At 34.7% G+C, this 24668-nt stretch overlaps 1 protein-coding gene across 1 annotated transcript; it reads right to left on the minus strand.

The window, feature by feature from the left end:
• Positions 1-4099: 4099 nt before the first annotated feature.
• On the minus strand, positions 4100-21526 carry LOC149561894 (vesicle-associated membrane protein 722). Its single transcript, XM_089825414.1, has 5 exons — positions 21112-21526; positions 9595-9736; positions 9393-9513; positions 4769-4831; positions 4100-4553 (listed from the first exon to the last, which is right to left on the minus strand). Exons 1-5 carry the CDS (start codon positions 21299-21301, stop codon positions 4404-4406), a joined length of 666 nt encoding a protein of 221 aa, XP_089681540.1. The 5' UTR covers positions 21302-21526; the 3' UTR covers positions 4100-4403.
• Between the last annotated feature and the right edge of the window lie 3142 nt (positions 21527-24668).

The following is a 24668-nucleotide window of genomic DNA, read 5'->3' on the forward strand; positions in this document are numbered from 1 at the left end:
TGATCAACACATATCATACCATACCAACTCTAAAGAATATTGTGCCATATAGCTATCCATGGTTAGAACTCCACAGGTCATCGCCAATTGAACAATGATCTTACAACGAACACAATTTAATTGAACAATGATCTTACAAAAAAAACAATTTAGATTCTGAAAAACCATATAGCTATCCATGGTTAGTACTCCACATATCATCCCCAATTGAACAATGATCTTACAACAAACACAATTTAGATTCTTAAAAACAATGACATTAGAGCCTTCAATTCCCATGTATAGAGTATGTAGAAAGGGTCGCCTTCCACAACCAGCCAATCAGTTCATTGTGCAATTGATATAGAGAGATCCACTGATTATAGCATGCATGAATAGTATTCTCATATAAGCAGCTTAACAGTATGTAGTACACCAAGCGCTTCCCAAGTGTTCATAACACAATGGTCATACCTCGTGCAAGCCCTATGGTTTCAAGCTCAAGATCAACAATATCTGATACATCCTGAAGCCAGCCCTATGGTTTCAAGCTCAAGATCAACAAGATCTGATACATCCTGACGCCAGTCTAAAAGTCCAACTCACAATTGTTTATATCATTATGAACATCATTTTACACGTGTGAGATGATGTACTCAAAAGGTAGTCTACAAAACATTCGTTTGGCTTGTGCCAGACAAACTAATACTCATATGGAACCTAATAACACATGGTTGCACTCCACGGCCAACAACGAATGACCTAAACAAGGAATTAAATCTACTTCCCAAATTCTATATCATTATAATGTCATTTTGCATAAGTGAAATGATGCAATCAAACGGCAGTCTACAAAACATTCATTTGCCTCGTATAATAAAACACATAAGCGACTTAATAACAAATATTTACACTCCACAGCCAACAAGGAATGACTTGAACAAGGAAATGGATCTACAACCTACATATAAACATTCGCTAAACATTGTTTAGCGTTTTACAAGGATGATCTAATAACATTTTGTTCTTTCGGGCAAACTAACGAAAATCTAAATATCATTTGTATGTCTCTCCCATACATTTAGTTAGTGTTAGGCATTAACCTATTCCGACGGTCCGAATCCCCCAGTCTATTCAGCATTCATTAGTGGAATTTGAAGTTCACCGAATTTTTGGTCATTGCCACCTCGATTTCAACTCATTCTTTGCTTCCAATGCCACCGCAAATTTTCGAAGGTAGCAGAAAACAATATTTTATATTTCTTTCAAAAAGTGCCTTCGTCAACAGGCCCTTGGTCTATTGGCGAAGTTGAATGGCTCACAAAGAGTCCACCAGGGATCAAGTCTTGCTAAGTGCAAAGCCCAAAGACATCATAAGGGATGAGGCCAGGATCGTGCCCCGAGCAAATTTGGCAGTGTGGATGATCCTCAGTCCTTGGCGCTAAGCCGAAAAGGTTTCAAGCATGAGTGAGCCCGTATCAGGGTCCTATAACATCTAGGTGACCTTCGCTGGTTGATAGCTCACCAGCTTCGTGCTTTGTTGGGCTGCCTCACAGGTCTGAACCCTCCAAAAAAAATTTAAAAAAGTGCCTTCAAATTTATAACTTACGTGATTAATACAGGGATTTATTAATTCGACTTTCAATATTTCCGTAACTAGTGTTGATTTCTTCAATTGTTGCGACTCTAAAAGTTTTGGTAGGCTTTATAAAAACTGAAACTTTTAAACAATTGTATTATATTTCTAGTTTGGAGTTTCTATTGACCGTTGGTTTTCAGCGTGGGTGTAATTTTGTAATTTTGTCTCGGCAGTTCAGCAACTGATAGCAGCCTATGTTACCCTGACAAAAAAAATTATAAACACTTTTCCCAGTGTTGGCCCATAATACCATTTCAACTACACATCAAAACAATCACCTTTTTGCGCATATCTCGAAAAAGAGTAGTTTATTGCTTGTGGGTTTTTGATTTCATGGATGCCTCGTATCTAAGCAACACAATTTTTTACATCATTTGCAATGGTCTGTGCACATTCAACTTCTTAGGGGAATGACCCTTTTAGACAGTATAGCCTACTTCTGGAAGGTGTGGTGCATTTATTTTCTAATCTGCACTTTGAGGTCTTAAATCTCCTCCATTCTGAGGCAAATGACTGCGGAGGTCTCGACGTGGTCTGGGGCTGTTGGTGTTGAGATCAGAGGTGTTTCTAGCATGCCGTCCGGGTGCCAAAGAGAAGTGAACAGCTGCAGCAGATATTCAGGAAGGTATTCTCAGCATTACCCCGTATTTTCAGCATTACTCAATGATACAAGTTCTCGCTGCTGCTACACATTTTTTAGCAACGTAGCAGTCACCTAGGGAATTGTTCTGTGTCACTGGAAGACATGGCATGATGTTATGAACCACCTAAACTTAACATCTCCATCATGCCTTTATAAATGACTTTTTCCAATAAATAATGAGTATTTATTTGAAATAATAATTGTCCTTCACGTGATGAATAATCTTGTTACCAATGACATGCACGTCGCTAAGATATAGATCAGATCAGTTATTTTTGCAAGCATTTACATGTGTACTGGCAAAACCATTTGCCCGTCAACACTGCTTCAACCAAAAAACAAAAATAAAAATATCATGTATAATTTATTCTATCGTCCACAAACATCAATTTGAGCATCAAATATTGAAAGATTATTCTCTGCCATTGGACTGTCGGAATGGAGTGCCAAAAAAACAAACTCTTAATCATTTTTCTCGATCTTGGTATAAGGCCAAATTGTTTATTATGCACTTCATATTTGATCCAAACATTCCCGCCATTGCACACAGTTTTAATGACATCAATCAAATCATCAAACATTAAAGGAATACAATGTTTAACGTCTCTCCAGTTAGACTTTCTCATAATAGAGAAATTGATTGAACAGACCTCTCAATAAATTCTCTAAATTTTCTTATGAGGAGGCCAAATTACTAAGTCCCTGCTTACATCTATGATAAGGATATATTACCGCAATTGCACAATGCCAACCTTCAAAAATATGCCCGCTAAACCTCATTTGAAAAAGTGTACGAAAAAGTAAAACAATATCAAAACAGTCAATTCAACAATTCTTAGAACTCACAATAGGCATAGCGTGCATGGCAAAGAGACTTGGTGGAAGTGAAACGGTCACATCTTACAAACTTCACTAGCTGACTCAAGCTTTTACATTCTATTGACATATTCCGTTTATAGTACATCAGAGTACTACAGCTATCACTCTTCATTCAAACAACATTTTATTAAGTCCTCCAGTTTTGTCTTTACATATTGCGCTTAAACTCGATTTATTGAAGAGTTTCCCAACTAAATAAAAGAAAACCAAACCAAGCTAATTATCATTAAACTTGCATTGCATACAATTATTAAGCAATAAATTAAGTTTAATGTAAATGGAAATCCAAAAAAATATCCAACCAAATTTTTAAAAGTGCAAAAGCTATGGCCTAAAAATTCCAATGTCAATTTCAAAATCTCGTTATTTGCCTCATTAATCATCTCATATGGTATCTATAATTGTACGACCCTGGGTCACTTATTCTCACCTACAAATCACATAGGAATGTTCCATATTCACAAAATAAACTTAAGGTTGTTGATTTAGCAACATTCCTACAGCTAAAGCAAAACTAGCAAAACTAGAAATACAAAAAGCAAGCAAAGGATTAAAGATTTGCCAACCATACAGAAGCTAAAGCAATAATACCTCCACATGTGCAAATAAAACCCAGGAAAAAGTAATCACTCCAAACAGCCAATTCTAAAAGTGATTTTACTTCCAACTTAGCCATAATATATAATATTGGTCACATACTCCTCCAGGGAGTTCGGGAGTGTCAAATGAATTGCATCACTGCTATTTTTCTTTACACTATGTATTGGTTAGGAAGAGAAACATTAAAAAGTTAATTGTGCAAAGATCCTGTAGTATTTACTTGTTATATATAGAAAAAGACTTGCCTTGCTAGTACATGTAGTAATTCAGTGTCAAGTAAAACAACTCCGTATGTTCTTATCAAAAAGGTAAACTGGAATCAACATAAAAATCCAAAAACCCGATTCACCATCTGGAAATCAGTTATAAACCACAAACTTTATCAAAGTCAATGAATAGTTAAAACAATAAAAAAATGCATGTCCTTGTATAATACACTAGACATATACCCTAAAAGGCTCTCTGCCCTGTAGTGATAATCTTGACCAATTCCCCTTTGTTATACCAGTCAGAAAGTAATATCAAAATAGTGACAGTAACTAACAACCCCCCTAAGAACATTACAAAAGTACCTCAACCAATTCCGACAGAGAGGATCACAAGATATATAATCACCATGCCAAAACAGTTCATCCAGTTCAAGATGAACTTCCTTGATCAAGATTACTTTCCACAATTGAAGCCATGACATACAGAAAGAATGATGATCAGAATCAAGGCCACCAAAATACCGAGCACTATCAGTTTAACTTTCATGTTCTGAAACCACATCTTTCTGCGCAATTGAGTTCCCTGCTTTTGAAAGTCTTGTGCCTGAAGAAAGAGTACAAAAACAATGACCTTTAGTTCCTGATGAAGCTTCATTTGGCTCTTCTTACATGGAAGGAAGAAAGTACTAACTGCACTTAAAAGCTGCACTGGCATGATGCTTCAAACAGAATTTTCGAAGAAGTGAAAAAAAGAACTAATGAGGAATAAAGACAGAGACCATAAGGCCTGGTTTGTAGAAGGCTATAAGGGAACCAAACCTGAAAACGAAGGTTTTCTGTTTTGTCAACCAGAAGTTCAATCTTCTCACCACGATCAAGAACCTTTTAAAAGCAAAACTTAAATCAGACTTTTAGTGAAGAAAAAATAAATCACCAAATAGAGCAATCTCACAACAGATCCAATTTCGTACATAATCAACCAAAAAACTTGAAATGATTTGGCTGTCCTGAATTGCTATACACACAATCATTTGTTTCAAAACTCAGAAAATGCTTGTGGAAATCATAACCACTTAATACTATACCTCAAAAGGACTCTGGTTGAACTCCATTTTTTAAAATTAATTATGATGATAATTTAGTTAAAGTTCATATGAAGCAGTATATGTCATGACTTATATTCTGTCTTGCATTACGCACTGACCTATGAGATCGCACATATCAGTGCCTCAAAAACTGTGTCAATGCTTAGAGGTTCAATATTGCAGAGCCTGTTGCAACATTACCGTATGTGCCAATTTGACATGATAACAAATTCATATTCACAAGAAAGAATCTCTCAGATTCTTTGAAGGTATTTGGCTGGAATTTTATTCGCTACTTAATATTCTTCCATTTCTTGTCATCTTCAATAGTATCAGAACAAGAAACTGACCCAGATATAAATTTAGAAGGCCCTGAATTCAGCAGTTAAAAAACATCTCACCATGTCGGCTTGATGTTGCATAAAACTATTAAGCATATGCCACAAAATAACAGTACAAACATCCCATGATATCAATGTGGGATAATATTGCACACAAATAACATAAGATTTTCATTTAACCAACCAATATGTAATATGTGAAAAATAAATTGAAAATTTATGGACTCCAACCTTATATATTTGAGCATTAAAGAAGAATTCCATTACGTTGGAACATTTCACAATTGATAGTTATAATGTATCAGTATATATGTGCAATTTGAATTTGAACTTTTGACATAGATCTAACTGGTAACAGTTGAATTGTACTCCTTTAGATAAATTTTCACAGATAGTTTGAATTGGAAGACCCTAATAAGTGGCTAGGTACTTTGGTATTCTAGAATTCCATAGAAGTTGGAACCTTTCACAATTGATGCTTATAATGTATCAGTATATAAATACAATTTGAATTTGAATTTCAATATACATCTGATCAGAAACAGTTTAATTGGACTTCTTTAGATAAATTTTCACAGATATTTCATGTTTGAGTTCGAGTTGGAAGGCCCTAATAAAACTGACCAGATACTTTGGTATTCTCTTCTCTCAGTGCCTCTTGTAAAGATATGTCGCAATAGGTGTTTGACAAGGAGTTCATATCAGTGTTCCAAAGTGCAAGGTCATCTACTTTCTTTAGCGACAAAGTTTCAAGCATGTCAAAAAGGTCCATCTTCACAAAGTATTTGTCATGTTCCTGTCCTTTTTGATACCTAGCATGTTGATATGCTTCATAAAATGTTTTAGTGAATTATTGTGGTCAGATGCTAAGGCAATACAAAGAGGCTGTGCAGCTGCCTGGAGTGCCTTTGAGGTTTGGGCACTAAAGAGCTTAGGCTACATACCATTACTTACCAGTCAAGTCATTTTTCAAGCTCTCCCTATGGGAACAAGACTGCAAATCATTTGGTTAGATATTATATTGTTCAATGGGATGCCTAAAAGTAAGCATTATTAGTAACACTTGCATTTTAAATCTTATGTTTGGTTCTTTTGCAATTGGGCCAATACTTTCTCCTGCTTTGGGGTCTGTTTGAAGAGCAGGGCAGTTACATGAGCACTTTGATGTTAACCGTGATGTATTTACTTGGTCAGGGACGTGTCAATCCTTCAGATTTCCTAGGTATAACCTTATAAGAATAAAGCTTTGGCCATGGCTAGAGGATATTCCAGCTACAAGTTGATTTTCTATAGAAAGAATGAATATTGCATAAGATCACTCAATTTCTATATTAGAATATTGCTAATGATCACTCACAATGGCAAGCTCATTCAATGAAATAATACCAAACTATTTCTAAATATGCCTTAAGGCTAAAAGTGGCACTTGCTCCGTGCTAGTTTGTTCCTTGAGGTCTTATTATCTCATGTTAGGCTCATTTTTTAAATAAACAATTGAGACTATATTACAGATGGCTCAAGGGATCTCCACTGCTAAAAATTTCTTACAAGCAACTCATGATAAAGTAGTCTTGTTGTGTTCGGTTCTACTTGAAAACCTTAGGTTTTGATCTCAGCACTTGTGTGTCTAAGAGAGAAATTTGTCAGAAATTTGCTTGAACCTCGGTTTGCTGAAATTGTGGAGGATGTTTCTTATTGTTTAAGCTAATTCTACTGGTAAACAGTTTATTACTTAGTTTGGTTGTTTGACATTATTTATCTGGAAAACAACTGCGAGTGTTTCTGGGTCAAAGTTTTGGATCTCTCTGTGATTCCTATCAGGACATTCTTTGTGTCAAAATTTTGAAACACTTTATGTGATTCATCATCAGGACAAAGTATATGTCCTATGTCCTAATTTTAATATGTCCTAATTTTAATGGACTCATTCCTGATATTATTTAATCTGACAAGCCATTTCACAATATTTTAGTAAGTTTTGGTTAGGTTCTTTCCCCAAAAACCTTTGGTTTATAGAGTAGTTAAGAAATACAATTAAATTTCCTGCACTCTCATCCTGATGATGAATCACAAAGTGATCCAAAACCTTGATGCTAAAAAAGTCAGACACAATATAAGCCGGAAATACATAAAAGAATAGGATAAATTTCAAGATAGAAGATCAGCATTTACTAGCTTCAATAGTGAAGTCAACTTATCGTTGGTTGCACTGCAGCTGAATTTGCTTATCAATGTAGCTAAAGCTGACTAAAGAAAGTCCTTGGACAACAATAGGCATACAGAAAATAGAGAGAGTCTGTAGAATAAAATATGAGTTTGTAAACTTAATCCAAGTGCAGCAGATGTCTAAAGGATCAGCAATGCTTTGTTCTTGAACAAAATTTTTGAAGTTATATTCGTATTGTGCTAGAACCTAACAATGCTGCTGCTAAGGACTTGATTAAACCAAAAGTGAGGTCTACCGTTCCCAACAACTTCTCTTCTAGGATTGTCAATAGCAAAATGCAAAATGCAAAATGTGTTGGAACATGATACTAAAGATGGCTACAACTTCAGAAATTTTGTCACTCCTTTAACAGACAACCCCTTTCCATCTGGGTATGTATTTTTCCAAGCTAGCTAAAAAATGTACAAATCGTGATACCCAAGCAAAAGCCACAGTTGACTTTCTTGGCAAGGAAGTTGAATCTGCTCAAATCAATAGAGCTCAACAGTCCATCTCCTTATATTTTAATTCATGGTCCCGCATTCATAGTTGGATAGTTTTGGTAATTAGAACTCAATCACTGTATCACTCCCCTTGAATCCTAGGTTTGTGCTCCATTCAATTTATATTGTTCTGGTTCAGTTTGTTGTGGACGGAACAGAGCACGGCAATCATCCCAATACGTCAGTGCAAATCCAAACAAATGCATAACTCAGAATGTACCCATAAAATGCTAGGAAGAGATAGTAACTCAATTTTCCATTCATGTATTCCAGAACATAAATATGTCAGCTGTCATAGCACTGATGACTTACGATAGGCATTTTGCCCTTTATTAGTGTATCTTGTTATAACTCTTCTTGATTTGTATCAGAACAAGATGCAGCCTCAGCAATTGTGAGCGTATAAATTACACATGGCATGAATGAAAAATATTCTTGGCAGCATTAAGTTTCACATTTCAGTTGTCTCTGTCTGTGAATTAAAATTGACAATCGGTTTTCTGAATCCTGGAACTCATTTAAGTTCAATAAAAGTCTCACACCTTATGAACTGAGCAACAATCTCGTAACCTTCAGCCCCTTGTTTCTTCCTAAATAGACCTTTTCAGAACTGTAGCTCTTGATCTTTAATGTATAATGCATATGCAGTTTTGCATTCTGAGATTTTCCTTAGCCCGTTTCTGAAGATACAAGACTTTGTATTCTACATGGGATATATTTTTATGGCAATTGCATTTATTTATATTATATGTATCTCACGTAGTTATTCAGACTTATGTGCTCTTAATGCTAACAAATTTCCACAATCCATGAAATATCTAGTTATTGTTCCTGGATGCAATTGTGTGAAAAATTGTGTCAATGTTTCAAATCATACTCCGTGATGCATCATCAGGATAAAAGAGAGCACAAGGAGAATAAAATAAAAAGGCAATAACTAGATATTATATGCTCTTTTTAGGTTAATATATACATGAATTTCACAAAGTTTGATGTCCACATGTACCCAAACCCAAAAAAAATTACCTAATGGCATACTCAAATTCCCATGCCTAGACTGGAAGTTTAGCTCTGGCTTTTTACTGGTGACTTCCATGGTGTTCTTCTGAACAAGGCTCTTCTATAATATTGTACTCCCAGCACATAGTTTGTTTGTTTTGCAAACATTGTGTCAATATTACAAAACAAAACCAAATAAATACAGAAGAAAATATCACAACTCACGCTGACAACAATTTCCTGACATGTTAAGAAACAGGCCTAAAAATCATATTGTATACCATAAAGCATCTGACCAAGAAGGCTTACCTTCTCAATGTTGTCCATCATAACACCCTTCACTTCAGAAACCTGGGCCTTCACTTTTGCAAGCTTGCTGATCTCTTCTGGATGATCCACGCAATATTGCATGTGTTCCTTCAATTTTGAACTGCAGAATTGATATGGTGTTATTCATAATTGTTGGCACAGTTAAACATCATAGGGCCATAAACAACCGCAGCATTCTTACCCAAATTCCTTATTCAGACCGTGTGCAACAGCTGTATCAGCTTTTCCTCCACCATATCTCCTCTTAAAGTCTTCCTTGATACGTTCAAGAAAAGCCATTGGCATTTGCCTTCCAACAGATTCATCTGCAACAACGCAATATGCTGCAAAACCCAACCAAAAATAAAAAGACACTTAAGCCAGCAACAATTAAATGCAATGTCTATTCATTCTGGCTTACTTCTGTTCTCTTGTACAGACATGTATGGATCTCTAGGGAAATAAATATAGCAGTCATTCCAATAACACGGTAAAGCAACATGATAGTAGTGTAACTGAGTGAATTTACAGGTATGTACTATTAAATGCAATTTCTAGCATTCCCTTTTTACTGAAACAGCATAACCCAGTGTTTATGTAAGGTACTACATTATAGAGCACGGTTTTCGAAAGGTGACAGGTTTGATTTAAGAGAGCACAGAAGAACATTTGGTAGTTTTACCAGCTTGCAAATATTGACAAGGTTTGTGAAAGTTTTGTTTAAAGCTCCATGAAAGGATTTGATATTAGTGAGAGCATAAAAAACAAACAAGTTATTAAAATATTAGATTTAGAAGAAAATAACACAGTAGCAAATAATTTATAAGGTTAGCCCTACTGAAAATTACGATTAAACAAACTCTATAACTTGAAGCTTTAGTAAGCAAAACAGGACACCTTAGAAATGCATGACACTTGTTTGTATAATGTAATACAAATGAAAGATGTAAGTGAAAATTTAGCCTAAATCAACCAATGGAGAAGAACTTCCAAAAAGCCTAACTATCATTTTCCACGCATCTGCATGCAATAATGAAACAAAAAAAATTGGATGACACTTGAAAGATACTTGGAAGATACTAAAATTTTTAATATTGTACATATGTTGTGAAATCTTTAATCAAATAGTTTATCATGTTTTAAGGTTAACCCAATATTACAATGGAAATAATCAGCACAAATTAAAAGCCATGGTAACCAATCAAGGCTCAGTAAAAATGTGGGTCAATTCTTGATATAATGTAATAAAACTCAATCATGTAAGTTTCAAAATAAACCACCTCAAGAGAGAAGGATTTCCAAAACAATGCCACTGCAGTTTTTCTTTGGTCTCCATACAATACTAAAATAGAATTTTGGAAATTAACTGACATATATATTAGAATGAATGAATGATGTCATTTCTCTGCTTAAAACTTATAGTTCACCCTCCATCTCAAAATCAAACTTTTCAAGATTTGAATTTTTCATTTTCTCCTACCTAGCAGATTTCATTCTTCAGCTCCACTTACCATAAATTAATCTGCATTTACAAGCACCACTTCCATATTCATAGATCTAAGACAATTTTCCACAACATATAGAGTGCTGAGATGTGCTTCCATTGAGCGGGCCAAAGCTTTGCTAAACTAATCTAGCAGGTACAACAAAAATTTGAGCCATGGCTCCAACCAAAAAATGTCTTTGTATCATTAAAGAACTGATTTTATTCTCGCCACTATACAATAGCTTTATTAAGTTTATCTAAATGATAAATCCCTTATCCGCTGGTAGCCTCAAAAGTAGCCCACTATTCAGAATTTGATCATAGTATAATCCTTAAAAAGCCAATCAAGAAGCTATTTTACACCCTCTAGAGTAATTTCTGGCACATTGATTCTTTTTTCCAGGCATCTAAATACTGAGACCAGCAATACGTTGAATATCACAACTGCCTCTAATGAGATTCAATATGCAGATGGTATCCCCAAAGTCATATTTGTATGTGGTAAATGGTAAATACTCAAGTTTATAATACTACAGCAGATTAAATGGCATATAAAGGGTCCTTAATTCAGGAATTTTCTGTGGTCAAGAGTACATTCATAAAACAATTGAAATAATTTTATTTCTATAGTTGAGAAGGATCAGCCTGATGAATTTTAAAGACCTTGTTTAGTAATTATAGCAAGTGTGGCCATAGTAATCAAGAGTATTCACTTTGGTCATTTGAGAGCTTGGGGCATATACGATGCAGTGGCTCATGGGGCAAGTATAGAGAAGCATAAGATAATTCTGCTTAGAGGCAGTTTACTTTTATTTGCTTGTTTAAATTGTGATATCTAGAAAATGCAATTGGCACTTTGGTTGTAGTGTGGATGATAGGAGCAAGTGTCCTGTGGTTGGGCTGTCTTGATGTCCATGTAGACCCGTCTCATACCTCCACTTGAAAGGGGTTTTTAATTTTGATGAATGTTGCTAATGCAGTTACAATAAAATTATATAAAGCCTAAGAGCTCGGCAAATAAAGGATTCCTCCAGTGAGGTGTAATAAATGCTAATGTAAGGTAGTAACAATTGGAGTTCACTGTAAACAGTAATGATAAGAAGATACTAAAATAGTAAAGAGGAGTAACATTTTTTAGGACAAGCCAAGTTATATCTCAGGTAGAAAGCAGAGGCAAGCATTGGGCATTCAAACTGAATGCTATCATTTCTTAGTTACAAGAAAGAATGCATAAAGGTTGAATAATAAGATTTTACAGGCCTTCTGCCAGAACCTCCACTTTGCTAATAGATGCAAAAGGTCATTTCATTCCTTAATGGTCACCAGCAGTTTTACCATGTTGATGCTGACAGTGTTATTGACTAGGACAGTGCAAGGAACACAGATAAAGGACTAAAGGTCCATGGTATAATGCACATTGAAAGTGTGTTTGGACCTATCTTGTTATCTTAATGGTTGCTTGTAAGGTATCTTGTACTATTTAGGGCCACAAGGTCCCAATGGTGCTTGTAAGGCATATTGTTCTGTTTAACTTTATTTTTATAGTGATGTTAAATTTTGTGGCATTATGCTCAAGCCAGAATGGCTTTTGATTGGCAGTATGTTATCTATAAAGTAGTTTGTATGTGTAAACAGATTACACCCCTACAGTTTAGGTATTCTATTGTTTGACCTAAGTCATATGAACTACAATTTGTAGATTCTGATGGTTATATGTAGATGAATGTTCCTGATATAGTTGCACTGGGCTCCTTACTAAGTAACCAATTACTTTAAATTCTAATTCTCGATTTTGGCTTGTTGACCAACCGTGAGAGTGAACCAAAACCATGATTGATATCAAATCAGATTCAGTAAGATAGGAAGCTACCTTCAGGGCTAGAATGCAGCTCATGAAAACACTTGGACTATAATGTCTCTTTCCTGGACTGCCTTGAAAGCTGCCCAAATTAACAAAATCCAAATAAAACAAGAAACACAATATACTTAAGAGATATAGCCCTAACCTAGGAATAATATGAGATAAGTCTGTCTTGTAACCTGAAACCAAATTAGATGTTAATACAATTGTAAGACATGTAATGAATCATTTTTTAAAGATTAGGAGAGAAATACACTTATAGCATATAATTCTCATGGGCTCAAACATAATGAGGGCTGGAAGGACATGATGAGGTGCCTAATTATCCCCCATCCTAGGACCAAGAGCAGAAACTCTGTCCCCCTTGCCCTCATGTGGTCTTAACCATGCCCATGACTTGGCATGCCTAGCAGAGCTTGTACAACATTCCCCTTCATCACACTATCATTCTCTTCTCTTATGATTCAGGATCCCTTTCTTAGTTACCTCAATAACTGACAATATATAAGCTTGAAGGGAAGATTGCAACAGGGTGTCCTGAACCCTAAGCCCAAGAGCAGAATCTGTTTCATGCAATCCTCAACCAATCTCATTAGGAGGTGTGCCTAGTGAGGCCTTGCTGTTCCCCCTCTTTGCAATTCCTTTTTAGAATTATACTACATTTTGACAACTTGGCCAACCTTGAGAGTGAATCAAATGATGATTAATATCAGCTCAGTTCCAATATGATAAGATGCTACTTTCAGATATAGAATGCAGCTCATGAAAAAACTTATACTGTAATGTCCCTTTCTTGGGTTGCCTTGTAATCTGCCCAAAATTCACAAAATCCAAATGAAACAAGAAACACAATATACTTATAGACATAACCCTAACCTACAAATAAGATAAGTCTACCTTGAAACCTGGCCAACCTTGAGAGTGAATCAAATGATGATTAATATAAGCTCAGTTCCAATATGATAAGATGCTACTTTTAGATATAGAATGCAGTTTATGAACACTTATATGTAATGTTCCTTCTTGGATTGCCTTGTAATCTGCCCAAAATTCACAAATCCAAATGAAACAAGAAACACAATATACTTAGAGACATAACCCTACCCTACAACTAAGATAAGTCTACCTTGGAACCTGCAACCAAATTAGATAAATATACAAATTGTAACACGTGTAAAACATCAGTTTTTGGGTGGTTGGAAGGGTGTGCTTCTCCCCATGAGTATCAGTAGTTTAGGGAGGTGTCTCTTCAAAGATATCTGCTGTCTCTTGGTTAGTGCTCATGTGCAATCTTATTACACCTGATCCTTACCCTTTTATTAATAATAAATTGACTTAGGAGGTGTGTGATTTTAAATATTCTGGATGGTTTGTGAAATCATGAAGTCCTACTGTGTAAGATGCTTCCACATTAAATTTGTTGTTTATTTCAGGCCAACGGCATTACATGAACAGATAAAAGCAGTATATTAAGGTTTTCTTGGAATGATGTTGATAAGTAGTAAAAGAATTGTTTAATGTTTTGAATTAATTTGAATTAATGGTTTAAATCTTGTCATACCTTTAGTGAATTACCAAGGTAATAAGAACATAGCCAAACAAATGAATAAAATACAAATTGATATGGAATCCTAAAAATAAGAAGCCATATTCAAGACAGTAATAGGCAATAAAGGCTATATTCAAGATAGTAGTAAGCAGAAAAAGCTATATTCAAGACAGTAATAGGCAGAAAAGGCTGTATTCAAATGCTTCTTGTGATATGGTGTCTCTCATTGTGGAAAATATTCAGAAGCATATTCTGGGTGTATTATTCTAACAATTAATGGACTGTGCTGCATATTTGACAGAACACTCCGAAACTTTTGTTTCAGTAGTTTTAAGGCTAAACCCTCTCTGACAACATCATTGTGTTTGCTAACCTTTCCTAATGTCTTAATCGTTGTTCACATTTTATGGCTGTCTTAAGCATCTGCTAGTTGAATTTTCCTTATTCCATTGAATTTTCTTAGTATGTTTTAAATGACATCAAAATAATAATAAAATGTCTTATCTTTATAATTTTAAATTTTTAAAAGCATATTTGTTTAAATTCTTCACAAAAACATTCTAAATTATATTATTGATTGATTTATATAGATAAAAACACCCACAGCCATTCCACAATGCATTGTATTCTAGGTCTTCTAAAGCGTCTTCCAGCATCAGGACCTATACACTGATATATACAACATACTATCTTTTGCAAATCTGCAAAATTCAACTCTTTTCTTACCTAGAAGATCTTTCTGAGCTTCTCTAATTTAGATTAACCAAACATATTGATTTTCACTGGCTGTAGATGAATAAATTGGTGAGAAAAAACTATTTCAAGAGCTAAACTTCAATATGGGATGAGCAAGTGGTATGTTATCAGGGATTTCATAATCAAGAAAAATGTTCAAATCCCCAACGGACATGTTAAAATAGATTTGGGTACACTATCACATCCATTCTGGCCATGGCATTACAGGACAGTTGAGGTCAGATCCAAGTCGTAAGCAAAATTTCGAAGAAAATATTCCTGCTGTTGGAATCACAGCTGCATTTAAACCAAAAGCTCAAGCTATCAATGAATGTTACAACAGCCATGGACAAGGATCTACAGCAGACAGTTAAGCACATGTCACAAATCCATCAGTCTATGCTGAAGAATGCCTTCACCTAGAGGGGACAGAGGCACCGACCTCCCAAAAATTCACCCCACCCCCACACATGACCTAAGGGATTTGAACCTGTAACCCAGCACTCAGATACCACTTGTTGGAATCACAGCTGTCATTACACCAAAAACTCGAGCTATCAATGGAACAACAGGGAGGCGGTTAAGCACATGTCAAATCCATCCGAATATGTTGAGCAGTACCTTGACCTAAGGGGGACAGAGGCACCAACCTCCCAACACCTCCATCAAAAATTGAAGTGAAACTTCTATGTTACTTTGAAGCATCTTTGGTACTAAAAAGCAAAGCAACAAGATGTAAGATTTAACAGGTATTAAAAACGTTTCAAAATATACAATGCTTGCCATTATAAACAGGAGTAGCTAACAATACTCCATACCAATATATACCATGCACCAAAATAGATATTTCTTTAAGAGTTCAGCAAAGTGAATGTCATTCAAAGCTTTTACAAAAACTAGGTCAGCAAGCATCGAGGGAATCCTAGCTGTGAGTCATACACCATTCCTAGCTTGAGAACAGAAGGGTACAGATGAACAATAAAACAAAATCTGTATGACTCTGCTCCACCACTACAAGTGTGTGAAAAAACACACACTGAAACTTATTCAAAATTCTAATGTTTATAATAAGAATTTAGGATTTTGTAAAATCTAATTGTATCTAGCATATTAGGAAAATAAGAAAAATTAGGGTGATATATCTGCGTGTATCTAGCATATTAAGAAAATAACAAATTAGGTATTTTTTGGTAGGACCAAATGCAGTACCTGGTTAACATCCAGAGGCTGCACTGTATCCACACCTGCACCTGGTATGATAGTACACACACCAGTAGCTCTAACCTGGCATATTCTGCATAAATGTATATGTATATGTACATGTATGTATGTATGTACATAATATATTTATTTATACAGATATATAGTTACACATAATTGTATATAATCATATATATAGTTACACATAATTGTGTATAATCATTTATGCAAGTGCAGATATATCCACATATATGCAGTGCTCCACAGTGATGCATCCCTTGTCAAATTTTCTCCGCACCCATCTGAAGGACAGTACAAGGACAGGGAATGGGAATTTCCTGATCCCAAGTTCAATCCCTTTTTTATCAAAAAAATGTGAGATTTCGAGAGCAGCACTTTGAGACCAGCAGGGCACAGGGGTACAGCTATAAGTCCTTGAAACAGCTAGAGGTCCCCTACCCATCCCGGAGACTGGCTGTCCCCTATGGCGCAAGCCAGTTTTGGACTGTCGGTGTTAAAAAACAAGACATTTTTAAATTTGATAAAAAGGTTGGCTGGTCCCCAAAGGCACCCAAACCACATTTAACAATACCATAACCTAATCTGAGCATAAAACAACCAAAGAAACAAAAAAAAAATCATTTTCACATTTGCAAAGGATCAAAGCAGCAAGAGGAGCAGCTGGCCAAGGAATGAACAATAGTTGAAAGGAGGTTATGGCATCAAATTTACTTGATTTAGACTCTTAGAGATACTATCTACTAATTATGGACAGCTATACATTATTGCAAACTTCTACGTTTACTGTTTAGTAGTTTAGTTAGTAGTAGTTATAGCATTTACATTTTAATATTATTATGGGCAACTGATTATGGAGTTGGACTTATATTTTATTTTTACTGATCAGAATTTTAGTTATAATAGAATGTCCATTGCTTACATTTCAATATTTTATGTCATTTCATGCATGAAACTTGGAGCCTTTGGGCATTTTTGCTATATGTCCACCATATTTTTACAATGGAAGTATTTGAATTTTGTTAATTTACTATGCATTGAGCTTTTCAATTGTCTATGGTGAATGGTTTATCAATGTTATGATATGCATTTTTTAATTCCCTCCCTATATATAAAAATTCTCCTTTTTTTAATAGTCGTAACTTAGAGCCTTTGGGTATTTTTGCTATATGTACACCATATTTTTAACATGGACGTATTTGAATTTTGTTAATTTACTATGCATTGAACTTTTCAAATGTCTATGGTGAATGGTTTATCAATGTTATGATATGCATTTTTTAATTCCCTCTCTCTATATAAAAATTCTCCTTTTTTCAAAGGTCGTCCCCTAACTTTTGGTTTTGAACTGTACTCGTAACACAACCATATCCCCATCCCCTAAAACATCTATGTCCCTAAAAATCCGTGGAACATAGCATATATGTATATATATTCATAGATCTATGTAGACGTGCACTTGTTATGTGATAAAATTGAGTATAATGGTAATTTCATTTGCTATATATATGCCTGGTATACTGGATCGATTCAAAATTACAGAACACCTAATTAAAAATTAAGAAAGTTTTCACAAATATGGCCATAAACTCTCAGCCTCTTGAAATGTTTCCAAACTACAACAAGAACTGCTTGTCCTTTGACATGACTGTTAGATAAGCATATAAAATGAAAATGTCGCATGGCAGCTGTTAATGAAAACCTATTCTAAAAAGCTCATATACATATATTTGTATGTATGTATGCATGCCTCTGCAAACATACACACATTATACCCATATTTGTGTGTAATTTGTGTGCAAGTTGCGCATATGTCTAGACGTAATATCTGCATGTGTAAGCAATCATGGGGCAAAAAATGTGCATGCATCTATGCATATGCACATGTGTGTGTATGCATTGGTGCATAGGTATGTCCATGTGTGTCATGCATATATAAATGTTGTACTTGCACTTTAAAGTTTAAGATATGAATATTGGACAACACAGAATGAGGAATTAAAACTAAGAAATTTCACTTGTAATTTATCATTTTGTCAGAAGGCTTCCTAACTTGAGCAAAAGAACCAAAATATAATTGCAAGGTGTCAATCACAGAATTTATTTAGAAAGAAAAATATATATAATTGCAAGGTGTCAATCACAGAATTTAATAAGCAAGAAAAATATTCATTTGTCAAACTTTTCTTATTTTGAATAATTGAACCAATAGCTTTGGATGCAATCATCTGAGAGGAAACTATCTGAACATTATACAACATCAAACAAATTTATTTTTTACTTTCCAGGAAGAAAAGTCAGCAAACATTAGATCCACTATCATCTCAACACAAATGTAGCTTGTAAATAAAAATATAATGCCACCTTAAATTCCAACTCTAGACCCAGCGATTGATTGAAACATGCCCCTTAATTTCAAACATTCTACAAGATATGGATTTGTAAAAATACAGGATACAGATCTAGTTCTATCCTATATGCGCAAGCAATGCTCAATTACCTCAATTTCTTTTCTCTTGCAGCATACTGGTTCTCCCTTAGCCTTACTGTTGGCTGAAGATAACAGTTTACTCAAATAAACAAAAAGCAGGTGCTAATTCTACATTAGCATAAATACCAAACTAAGCTTGTCAGTAACTCTTTTATTGCTAGTAGTTATAAATGTTGTTCTTAGTCCAGGTCCATATTGAAAAAGCAAACTCCAAAACAGAGTTTAATTCCATGAGGATGAAGCAAGGTATGAGCCCTCGATGACGAAAAAATAACAAGTTATCTGAAACCTACTTTGCAGAAAGAAACGATGTGGCAGTCCCATGGAGGAGGCAATAAGTGTTTTCCAAGCACGCGTACTGAAAGAATATTTTATACAGTGTTGATTGGTTCTGTTGTTGATTGGTTCTGTACAAACTAATTTACACAATAGGCTAGAGGTTTTCAGCATTTTGCATATTAAACAATTACAAGTGAATTGAAGATAACTTAAGAAAAAGGTAAGCCACAACAAAATAGTAAATAGAAACTGTCATTTATTATTAAAGAAGGTCCTGTAAAATGTCATCGAGGCCAAAAAGGACAGGGCTTTGCTGGCATTACTTCAAGGCAGATTCAAATTTCATATGATAAAGCCAGGGGCTCAAATGCTTACTGACACTTATTAGGACCACAGAGCTCAATCCTTGGTTAACAAAAGCCTGTAACAGGCATTACGCTGGTCTTAGAGCCTGCATAACCATGACCCGGGGATTACATATAATTATAGATATTATCACCCTCTCGTTGAGGCCATCCATCATGCCCTTTGCCCAGACCAACAGGGGGGTCAAAGCACGCAACTGTCAGGTGAAGAATGTAACCAACAATAATTGATCCGACATGGAATCAGATAGCCCCCACACCCAACAAAAGAGGGAATAGAACTACAATGCTAGATTTTGGAAACTAACTTATCTTGCACAAGGGAGAATGATGCTATGAACTATAATGAATCTTATGGCATACCAAATTGAAGAAAGCGTACACAAAGACAGCGGGGGAGAATTGGAGTCCCTCTCAAATAAATAGATAGGACTACATTGATCTTGTGCATTCCCTGAAGAAGGATCTAAAAGGGGACTCGAAGCATCAGATTAATAGTCACTACAATGGTATCTAAAAATCTGAAATATTTAGTAGGTAGAACAGGTCTTGTCATTTATTATTAAAGGAGGTCTTGTAAAATGTCATCGAGGCCGAAAAGGACACGGCTTTGCTGGCATTGCTTCAAGGTGGATTCAAACTTCATATGATACAGCTAGGGCTCAAAAGCTAACTGACAGTTATGCTTATTAGGACCACAGAGCTCAAACCTTGGTTGCAAAAAAAGCCTCTAACAGGCATTACGCTGATCTTAGAGCCTGCATAACCATGACCCAGGGATTACATATAATTATAGAAATTATCACCCTCCCGTTGCAACCATCCATCATGCCGCTTTGCCCAGACCAACAGTGGGTCAAAGCACGCAAATGACAGGTGAAGAACGCAACCAACAATAATTGATCCGACATGGAATCACATAGCCCCCACGCCCAACAAAAGAGAGAATAAAACTACAAGGCTGGACTTTGGAAACTAACTTATCTTGGACAAGGGAGAATGATGCTATGAACTATAATGAACCTTATGGCATACCGAATTGGAGAAAGCGTGCACAAAGACAGCAGGGGAGGATTGGCGTCTCCTCTCAGATAAATAGATAGATAAATAGATAGGACTACATTGATCTTATGAATTCCCTGAAGAAGGATCTAAAAGGGGACTCGAAGCGTCGGATTGATAATCACTACAATGGTATCTGAAAATCTAAAATATTTAGTAGGTAGAACAGGTCTTGTGACATGCATGCCTCCTAACCCAAGGCACTGTAACGCAAATCGAATGGAGCGGACGGTCCAAGAGTACTGTCTTCCGTAGCCTCTTATATCATAAATTGCTGCCCTGTGCATTTGCATACATTAGCAGATTATCGGGTCCACCCCTGTAATTTCACAAATGGGTATATCTAAAGAATCATCATACGTACTTACAATATACCATTACCAGCGGATCAGCATACCTGTGGACCGCTTGTAGACATTTTCTCTATAGATCGCCCTAAAGTACACAAACCCAATGCAATCAAAATAAAATGGGATCGGATTCATTACGAGAAAGTAACATCGACGCATCATCTATAAATTCTACCAAACAAACGCACCAAGGCAATTTCATAGCAAGGCCAAAATCCGGGAGATCTAGAGAAGCCCACAGGAAAAAATAAAGCATTCAACCAAACCCATCCAGCCCAGAAAACGAAAAAGGCAAAGGGCTATCAAAGAATAAGAAAACATACCGAAGCCATCTTCAACCAGGTAGTTGAAAGTATGATTGTCGCAGTTATAGGTGAATTTATTGTTGCTGGCAGGAAGCTTTTGCAGGCACTGCGCGGCAATACTGGTAAAATTCCCTGTGAATTCCGTGAACTCGGCAAGAACAACGGTTCCTCTTGCCACAAAGCTGTATATCAAAGACTGCTGCCCCATTATGCCCTTCGATCTACGCCCTTTCTTCACACAAATACTTAAAAACCCTGAAAACCTTCGCAAAAAATATAGCCAAATCAGAGAAGAATCGATCGATCTTAGCAACAAAAGGAAACCCTTCTAGAAGCCTACAAAGCTGCAGGCGAGGACTTGACGAAATCCAAAAGGGGGAAAAGAGGGAAGCGAGAGGCAATTGCCCTTCAAAAAAATAAAATTCCACTCTATGCGTCGGAGAATGCTTACAAATCAATTTAATCTTCCAATACCTCTTTAAAATTATATTTTATTCCTGCTAAAACGTACACGTTGCTTGCTGATGAAGATAGGCAAAGGAAACATCCCGTGTGGGCCGACGTGTGACGAAGGGGATTGGGAAAATTTCGCCGTCGCAATTCACTCGGGAGGTCCGTTTCACCGGCTTATCTGGCAAACCTTCCTGATTAATTGATGGATCCGCTTTCTTGTATTTAAATTGGATTTGAAATTATTTTCTTGTTTTTCTTGGAGTTTTTAAATAATATTATATAAATATTTGAAATATATATAAATTATGTAAAATTAGTGATACTTTGAATTGGTCACAAATGTAAAGTTTAACATGTAGGATTACGTCTATAGGGAATCCATTTTCCATTTCTTAGTTCTTAGTGGAAGGGGACCAAGCTTTATTATAGAAAATTGGTGTAACATGATATGAGAAGTATACTTTGATACTTACTTCGTAGATGGAAAAATATATATGTAAAATATAATGAGAGATAAAATTAGTATATTTATTATCACAATATTTGAGATATATATGTTATCGATAGAAATAATAAATAAATTAGGTGTATTGTGGACCTATCATATTGTAGAGTTTGATATATTTTATTAGTTTGAATTTATATACTTTCTTAATAAATGGAAAAAAATGTGAAAGAGATAAAGGTGGAAAAAATTATGGAGAGAATGATGAGAGATATAATTAAGTGCCTATTTTATATGTAGAAATTTTTTGAATTTATATACTTTCTTAATAGATAGGAGGAAAAAAATGTAAAGCGTCATGAGATAAAAGTAGAAAAATTTATGTAGAGAATGATGAGAGATATGATGAAGTGCCTATTTTATATGTAGAAAAAAGTTATGTAAATATGAAGGGAGATATTTTGTAGTAGTTAGTTTAGGTAAGAATGTGTAGAGAGATCATTTTAGAACTTAATTTGGACATATATAACAATAGATGAGTTAAAATATTTCTTTGTGAATTTATGTAGCTTTTGTAAGTATAAGTATGTTGATTTTATTTATGTATTGCTTTCTAAGTTTCACATTTTAAAGGAAAATAAATATTTTTTATTGAAAAAGTTAGTTTAGAAGATTCATTTTTTAAAGCAAATTATGTTTTTTTATTCTAATGAAGTGTAGCAAGTGTCTTTGAAGTATATTACTCATTTTTATTTCTTTATTACTATTTTAAGTATTATATCCATGCCACATTTTGTTGTGTTTTAGGGTTGTTTTGATTAGATGCATTTTGAAGATATTTCTTAGATACTTGTTTATTGATGCTTATATCAAATTGTATATTCATTTTGATTTTCTTAATGTTTTGAGTTTAGCTTGATTAAAATAATATATATGATGTAACTAATATGTGAGAAAAGCACTATAATACTTTATTCTTTACCTTTTATACAAATTGTTATCTCAATGTCAACTTTTGTTTTATTTTAGATAGATTATTGTTAGAATGTTGTGTGTTGCAAGTGCCTTTGAAAATACTTCTAATCTACTAATGTTCCTTAATTACTTTGTCAATTTTAGGTACATATCAATTCTCTTGTGTTTTGGGTCCATTTTGATTAGGAATGCTCTGAGTGTGACCAATCCTTTCAAAATACTACTCATCTTCTTGCTTATCATATCAACTTGTATACCCATGTCAACCTCTCTTGTATTTTAGGTCTATTTGATTGGAATGTTTTAAAATTTAACAAGTGTCTAGAGTTGTTGATTTCTTTCTATTTTGAATTGTACACCAAAATTAATTTTCATTATGTTTGAATCTTTCAATTCCAATGGTTTAACAAGTGCCTTTGTAAAATATTATTATTTGTGTAGTTTAAGATGTGACTTCCAAGATTTTGCAATATTATGACCATCTCTGATATATAATGATTTTTTAAATATCTTATAGAAATTTATCACAGTGTCATGCTTCTCACCTTACTACTTATATGTATAAGATTTTTTTACCATATAATAGATGTTTACCCCCTACCTAACTTCTACTCATCCTTAATGATGTGTTCTTGTGGGCCTAGTTCATTTAGATCTTGAGTGTGGTGTCCCCACTTTTGTAATGTTCTAGAAATTATAGTTATAAATAGTCAATGGACTAGCAACTATTGATTGTTATAGTTACCTTGGTATAATAGGAATGATTACTTCACTACTAAAAATAGTTGATTAATTTATATATTTCAATTAAGAGAGAAAAATTGTTACGAAAATTATGATGTGGTTGTTCATATAAAATTTTAAGACTTGAAGTATGATAGTTGTCAAATTACCCATATTTGTATCAAACTATTCTCTTGTCCATAGTAATCATCGAATACTATTTAGATACATAATGATTTTGAAAAAAAATAAAAAATCTTTTTTTCGTGGATTTTTTAAATAAAATCAGTACAATTATTTTAGAAAAATATTATGCTTAATAATACATGAGATATATGTATTTTTTTATGGTAATAGTAATTTTATTAAATAAAAAAAGGATTACAATGCTACTCCAAGTTGGAAGATTTGAACTTTATGTCCCCAGACCAATAGAATCAAAATTGATTTCCATACAACCATACACTAAACCAAGCAAAGAATCCATGCATACATACTATAATTGATTATCATCTTCAATCATTATTTTGTGATCATCTACTTGTCTCTTATGTTCTAGGACTTCACACATCCTTATAGATTGCACTTCTTGCTCTATCTTCAATGATTCAATCTACTTGGTTAGGTTTTGGTTCTTCTCCATCAAATATGATATTACTACTTTGGATTCATCAAACACGTTTCCATTAGATAGTTCCTCTATTACTGCCTTCTAATATGTTGTGTCACTCATTTGATGCACAATTTCATTTCTTATATTCGATGATTATTTCAGCTTCTCTCTCATTTCATTGATCTAACTCGAGGTCATCTTTAGTGCCACCTTCTAACTCTCAATAGTCTTATCAAGCTTATACCTTACCACAATCATTACCACAATACATAAAATAAAAGTAAGCATAAGTAATCCACTTCATCATATGCATGACAACATAAACCATAACATCATAACATGCATGATGCAAAGATTTGGTCACGC

Source organism: Cupressus sempervirens, chromosome 4, assembly GCF_028749045.1.
Source record: "Cupressus sempervirens isolate cs-2001-9-10 chromosome 4, ASM2874904v1, whole genome shotgun sequence".
In the NCBI taxonomy this organism is placed as follows: Eukaryota; Viridiplantae; Streptophyta; class Pinopsida; order Cupressales; family Cupressaceae; genus Cupressus; species Cupressus sempervirens.

What these genes read in the sequence shown, in the direction of transcription:
- LOC149561894 (XM_089825414.1), bottom strand. Translation starts at nt 21,301, where the DNA reads ATGGGGCAGCAGTCTTTGATATACAGCTTTGTGGCAAGAGGAACCGTT. An exon ending in CCTGGTTGAAGATGGCTTCG is followed by an intron (nt 9,737 to 21,111) that starts GTATGTTTTCTT and finishes TGGGTTTTGCAG; the next exon opens with CATATTGCGTTGTTGCAGAT. An exon ending in TGATGGACAACATTGAGAAG is followed by an intron (nt 4,832 to 9,392) that starts GTAAGCCTTCTT and finishes TGCTTTTAAAAG; the next exon opens with GTTCTTGATCGTGGTGAGAA.